Source organism: Camelus bactrianus, chromosome 24, assembly GCF_048773025.1.
Source record: "Camelus bactrianus isolate YW-2024 breed Bactrian camel chromosome 24, ASM4877302v1, whole genome shotgun sequence".
Classification (NCBI taxonomy): domain Eukaryota; kingdom Metazoa; phylum Chordata; class Mammalia; order Artiodactyla; family Camelidae; genus Camelus; species Camelus bactrianus.
The window spans coordinates 11,174,675-11,181,415 of NC_133562.1; the positions used below are offsets into that span (position 1 = coordinate 11,174,675).

Here is a 6,741-nt window from a genome sequence, read left to right on the forward strand (position 1 = left end):
TAGGTAAACGGTTAATCAAGTGATAGCAAGAGAGCAGCACAGCACAGAAACCAGGCAGAGAAAGAGCCAGGGTTGCTGAAAACATCTGCCTGAGAGCAGACCAGTGCGATCTCTCCGCAGGACAGGAGTGTCCCAAAGCAACGGTGAGGGTGAAACATTCTAGAGCGAGTTGTCTAATACTTGAGCGACTAGACACATTGAAATTGTGGCTAATACAAAACGAAATGTTAGTAGAGTAAGGTACATAATGGATTTCAAAGACTTAGTATGAAACAAAAGTATGTAAATTAAAGCATTGGTATTTTTATACAGATTACATACTGAAGTTATAGTATTTTAGAAATATATATTGAGCTAAATATATTATTAAAATTAATTTCACTTGTTTGATTTTACTTGTTTAATTTGTCTACTAGCAAACGTGGCTCACAACGTATTTCTACTGACAGTGCTGTTCTACAGACTTTTGATAAAATATTCAACTTTTTTCACTGTATCAGATTTTGTTGATGGATAATGTTTACTTCAGACACATCATCACTTCAAAATAAGAAGTTCGGTTCTTATGAGTAATAATCAATTTTCTGTTTATTAGATATAAGCCTTGCTTTCTCAACCACATACAGCTGACCCTCAAACAAGGCAGGGTTAGGAGGCACTGCGCCCCCCCACAGTTGAAAGTCTGAATATAACTCTACAGTCTGCCCTGCGTATCCATGGTTCTGCATCCACATATTCAACCAACTGCGGATCATGCAGCACTGCAGTATGTATTCACTGAAAAAAATCAGCATGTAAGTGGACCTGTGTAGTTCAAACACATGTTGTTCAAGAGTCAACTGTATATGGATGTAATTAAACATGTGAGGATTTAACTTTTCCACAAATGAGACTATACAAATCTCAAGTTTTTATACTGTATTTTATAATGTAAGATAAGTTTAAGAAAAAAACTGATATCCACTGAGTCCCAAACAAGTTTTTCTTTTATAAAAGTCAAGAAAAGTCACACAAAAAAATTGCACACAAATGTTCACAGCAATATTCATCACAGCCAAGAATAACAAGCAACCCAAATGTCCATCACTAACAGATAAGTAAAATGTGGTATAGCCACAGATTATTCAGCAATAAAAAGGAGGGAAGTACTGACACAAGTTCAAAAACATTATGCTAAGAGAAAGAAAGCAGTTAAAAAAGACCATCTATTATGTGAATCCATTTATATGACATGTCCACAATAAGCAAATCTACAGACAGAAAGCAAATGAGTGGTTACCAGAGGGTGTGGGACTGGGAGGTGAGAATGAGAAGTAACTGCTAATGAGTATGAGGTTTCTTTGGAGATGATAAAAATGCTCTAAAATTGATTAAAGTAATGGTAGTACAACTCTATAAATATACCAAAAACAAAACAAAGCAAAAAAAAAAAAAATACCAATGAACTGTACACTTTAAAATAAGTGAACAAAGAAAAGTAAAAGATTAACACAGAAAAAGAAATACAAGAAAAATTCCATATCAATCTTACTGAGAACACTCCGAGGTCTTTCCTTTATTCTGATAGTCCATTATACACTGAATAAGATGGTTGTTTTCATCCAACATCTGAAATAAAATTAGAAAAAGTTTACTGTAAATCTAGTGCATCAAGTAAAATTAATTAAAAAAATTCTTCAGATTTCTAGAAATGTTTATCCACATAGGACATGAATCTACACAAATCTTTTTTATACATACTATATAGCTCAGCACAAAATATTTATTTATACGTCTGGAATGTTTAATCAACATTTTTAATACCTCTATTTCAATTATTCTCCCTCTGAATATTACCTGAAGCCCAGCACAGAGAATTTGCTGTTTCTTTTCTATTCAAACATTTAATTACCTGTACTATCTGTAATAGAAGCTCTAGCTCATTAAGACTAAAAGTTAACAGTCCATGTTGGCTTTACATCATTGTAATGCTTTATCTTACTGAAAAATTCTATCCTTATCCAAAATGAAGTAAATACATAAAAACTTCTGCTCACGAGGCTTGAGATAGCTGGCGAATTTCCACGTTTTATACAGCATGGTTTTGTGATTCTCTAAATATGCATTAATCAACTACAATAATTTCTATACATGTACTGTAATATTTATTGCAGACTCTATAAGCTTACCTTACAATTACCTCCCAAAAGTTTAAAAACAAGAAACTTATGGATTTATCATACTGTCATTTTATGACAATTCAAAAGCAAACTGGCTTTGAGGGTTAAATAATTCACCTAAGCAAACTGGCACTGAGGAAAGAGTACTGATGTAGCAATTAAAAGGCCAGTTAGTTTTAGTGCCAGCTTTGCTATCCTGTCTGAACTACTTAAGATTTCAGGGGCTCAGATTTATTAAGGGACAAGAGTAGCTGTTCCTCCTGAAACTGCCCCACCCTTCCAGGATTCAGTGAAAGCATTAAGTGTAACACCCTAACCACTCTTTCTCCGTAATTTAGCGTACGTAATTCTTTTAATTAAAAACGAAGATCCATTTAGTATTGTGACTTTTTTCTGCATATGAATCATAATTTTCACTCGCTGGAAAAAAAATATTAACATGCCCGTCTAAAAAGTGGTTTTTCTTACAAAAAATCATCAGATGCGCAAAAAAGTCTTTAAAATGCATTATTCAATCTCCAATCTAACAATTTCACATTATCTTCTAAGTAGATTCCCCAACCTAATAAACTTCACCATTAGAGTATCTGTCTCATATCTTACATCAATCTTTCATTCACACTATAGAATGGGGTACTTTATTTGGAATTCATTTTCTCTCCTCATTTGAGAATGAAAACTTTTAACTGTTCAGCACTTCCTGAATTAATCACCCATGATAAATATCTTAAGATACCTATAATAAAAATTCTTTATTGGAAAAAAGAAAAACACAGAACTTTCTACAGTCCAAAAATGAAAAAAGTGAACCTATCCAGAAACAATTTTACATACATGTACGTGAAGTTGTTTGCTAGGCAGCAAACTTAACCCAGATGCTGTATGAAAGCACTGCATTTTCAGGTACTGCCAAGCGGTTTGTTCATAAAATAAAGCAAGTTGGGCAAATGTCAAATGCCATACTACAAAGAAGCTGAGAGTCAACTGAAGCCCAATTAACATAATCTACTGGGCACAGGATGCTGTCCTGAGTGGTACTAAAAACTGACTTTTCTTCAATTTTCATCCTTGTTCCAGTGCATAAAACAAAATCGAAATATTTAAGGTAAACCGTGAAATTTAGCGAGAAACTTTTCAAAGGCTGGTTAACTAAAACTGCCTTGCTCACAGGCAACGAGGGCTAGAGGACAATAATGAACCTTTGTGTCCCCAACTGGCAAGTAACAGTAGCGGCAGCGCAGCTCCCTGTGTATTTATCAGGACTTGTGCAGGGGTCACGGCGCTCAGACTGTCCCCACCTCACAGGGACTGTAAGCTCCTTGAAGGCAGGGGCCACGGCTCACCACTGCAGCCGCCGCGCCTATGCTAAGCGCTCAGGGAATATTTGCTGCACATGTGAACGGATAAGGGGTCCCCAAGAGTAACTCCGAAGTCCAGAGGGTTTTGCCTCGCCCGCCCTTGAGCCTCGACCAGGATTCCCGGCAGCGTCCCCCAAGTTCTGCTGAGAGCTCTCCAACGCGGCCGGAGTTTGCAGCGTGACGCGGGGAGCCAGCAGCGCGCCGACTTCCCCTCGGCCCCCCGCGACCCGAGATCGGGGCTGCGCGAAGCCGCCGCGGCGCGCGGGGCGGAGCGACGCCAAAGTAACTCCGGAGCGACACGCGGGGCCGCCGGCCCCCCAGAACAACCCTTCCCCGCGCGGCCGCCGCCGCCGCCGGGCGCACGCGCCCCGCCGCCCGAACGCCACCCCATCCCTAGAGAAATCGGGCAGCGGTTACTCGGGCTTTTGTGCCTGTAGGAAGGAGCCCAAGCGCGCGAAGGACTCTGCGAGAGAACCAGTTCGCCCCCTTCCGCCACCCACTCGGGCGCAGCCCGCGGCTCGGGTTCCCACACCCGCCAGCCTCCCAGCAGGCCCTCCTCCGCCCCCGGCCCCGCCGACTCCCGGCCCGGCTCGGCCCCCGGGTCCCTCCCAAACACGGGCCGGGCCTGGCATCCCCGACCCCACGCGGTTTCACCTTCTGAATCGCAGCGGGAGTGATCTCCCCCTTGCCTCGCTGCCTCGGGGCCGCGAATGCCACGGACATGTTGCCGCCGTCACCACTATCGGCAAGTCCCGAGCGCTCCGGGTGAACGGCAAACTGGGGGAAAGACGCCGGCCTCTCGGGCCGAACCACGGCGGGAACGCGGGGAGGGGGGATGCTCCAGCGCCCTGGACAGACGGCTGGCCAGCCCGGCCTGGAGGAGGAACGCTGGCCCGTACAAGTCCAGTTTCCGCCCGACACTTGGGAACCTCAACCCTGGCAGAACTTCCTGGCTCTTGATCGGCCTCCTGTCCCTCCACCGTTCTTACCCCGCCACCCCCGGCCCTTTGCGCTCGTGGTAGGGCCGCGCCCCAGCCCTCCCTCCGCCTCAGCGATTCAGGAAATGGTCCCGCCGCCGCGGGAGAGGGAGCGGCTAGGACAACCCCTGTCACAGGAAATGCGAGCGCCCGAGCCGGCCCGCCCCCTTCGCGCGGGGCCACTTGCCTCCCTCTGCGACCGCGGAGCGCCCCTCCTGCTGCGTTTCGGCGCTCTGCTCTAGACCTCGTTCAGTTTTTCCAACTTCAGCCTCGCCCCTCCTGGGAAGAAGTGGCCGCCGGGAGCTGTCCGGGCACCCGGGAGAGGGGAGGAGGAAGGTCAGGACCCGGGAGTTCGTGCAGACCCTGGGAGCATCGGCCGAGACGAGGCAGACGTGGGAGGACTGAGGGAACGCGGATTCGCTGGTTTGAATGGCTGGGCTACGCCCCGAGTGCGCACCTCCGAGTCCACGGTCTTGCGCGCACACACACTCGTGCCGAACAATTGCAAAGTAAACGCAACCCAAACTCGGGAGACGAAGGCTGTGTCCCGTACTCAGGGGCAGTCGGCCAGCTCGGCTGGAGCGGCCAGAGTTGAGGAGTTCGCCTCTTAGGATGAACCCTTGACAGAAATGTGGGTCGGTTTCATCTGACTTGAAAATTTGGAATTAAGTTTTGAAACAGGGCACCCTCGCTCTTTTCTTTTGCAAGTATGTGTTTAGTGGCTTGTAAATTAGGCTCAAGCTACTAGGCTTACAATCAGTGTGAGGAAAAAAGCCAAAGCCTTCAAGTTATGGAAGGAACATGGGCAAATGTGGCTAATGTGTTGGTGTGGGGTCTTTGATTATTAATGCTGTAGACTTAGACTTCTCTGTAACACAAAGGAAAAGTTTATATAAAATGTCACGCAACATTATCAGGCTCAAAAATCAATCCCTCAGTTTATTTATAAGATAGACTGGAAAAATACAGAAAAAGGATTATTTTAAAATTTATCGTTCAAATAAATGCTCTTCACAAAAAAAAGCTTTTGAGTTTCGTTCATTCAGCAAATTTGGGTGCATTCTATGTGCTAGGCTTTATTCTAGGCACCTAGGATACAACTGTGAACCACCTGGACGTGGTACCTGCTCTCAAGGAACTTATATTCTGAAAGGGCTGAGAGATCAGAAACAAGTAAGCAAATATGCATGTATGTAAAGTGCTTAGAAAGACTAGCAAACACAAGGGGCTGATAAAGAGTGAAGGGCACTCATGTGGTTTAGGGTGGGAAGTCATCTCCGTTTTATTTAAACAGCTAAAGGATGGAAAGATTCAAGCCACCCTAAGAATAAAGGGAAGATAGTTTGTACTTCTACAAATAGTAGTTATTCTTAGGAATTTAATTCTTGTCTTTCACCACCCTAAGCCTTGAAAAAACACTCTGGTATATTTGGGCATACTGTAATCACCTCAAATTAGAAAAACTCCTATTGAATTCAGAACAGAAACTTAAGTCTTGTCCACCAACACTGTCTGACACCTGGCTTCCATCATCGTGTCTTGATGTTTACACAAATGTGGCTTCATAGTTAAAAACAATACTTCAGTAGGAGAAATGAAAAATAGTCTGCCTATTCAGTTCTATCTGCTATCTTAAAAGAACAAAATGAACCAGCAGGAACACTCTGAATTTCTATATCCCAGAAAGAAAAAAAAAAAGAAAAAAGTGCCAAGGAGACTCCTATTCCAAGAAGGTAACTAGAGATAGGTACCTTTTTTGTCTAAATTATAGCTTCCCAACAGCAAGAAGGGAAATCAACTGAGAATAGGTAACAGATCCGCACAAGACATATATTCCTTCAGAGTAGCAGTGTAGGACCCTTGGGCACCCACAGCTTCTGGGCATGGATAACCACACTGGATTTTTCTGTGATACCGGGTGTGCTATAAAAATACCATTATTTTCTGTGAGTCCACCACATGAAATCAGTTGGGAAGCAATGGTGCAAAGGTCCAGCCCAAAATACAAATGATCTTCCCAAGAGAAGACACTGAAAAGGTACCCTACCTCACTCTTAAGCTTCCTTAGTAAACCCAATCAGTCAACTTGACCTGGAAAAGTATGATTCAGAGAGTGATAGGGAAGGTTTTAGCCTGAAAGAATTTTCCTAGAATTTTAGAGTGTTTGTACCTGTAAGAGCCCTGAGTTAGGGAAAGATAGAGGCATCTAGTAAACCCTGTTTCACTTCACCATTAGTTAAGAGAGAA

At 43.8% G+C, this 6,741-nt stretch overlaps 1 protein-coding gene across 3 annotated transcripts in view; it reads right to left on the reverse strand.

Moving 5' to 3' along the window:
• SS18 (SS18 subunit of BAF chromatin remodeling complex) overlaps window positions 1–4,501 on the reverse strand; it is a 56,229-nt gene extending 51,728 nt beyond the window's left edge. The window contains exons 1-2 of one of the 3 annotated variants that reach the window (XM_010969026.3): window positions 4,172–4,501; window positions 1,532–1,608 (exon numbers count right to left, since the gene is read on the reverse strand). In XM_010969026.3, coding sequence (XP_010967328.1) covers window positions 1,532–1,608; window positions 4,172–4,240 — 146 coding nt within the window. In that variant the 5' untranslated portion in view covers window positions 4,241–4,501. The remainder of the gene's footprint in view (window positions 1–1,531; window positions 1,609–4,171) is intronic. The other 2 variants (XM_045505916.2, XM_010969027.2) reach the window with 2 other exon arrangements.
• Window positions 4,502–6,741: the final 2,240 nt, after the last annotated feature.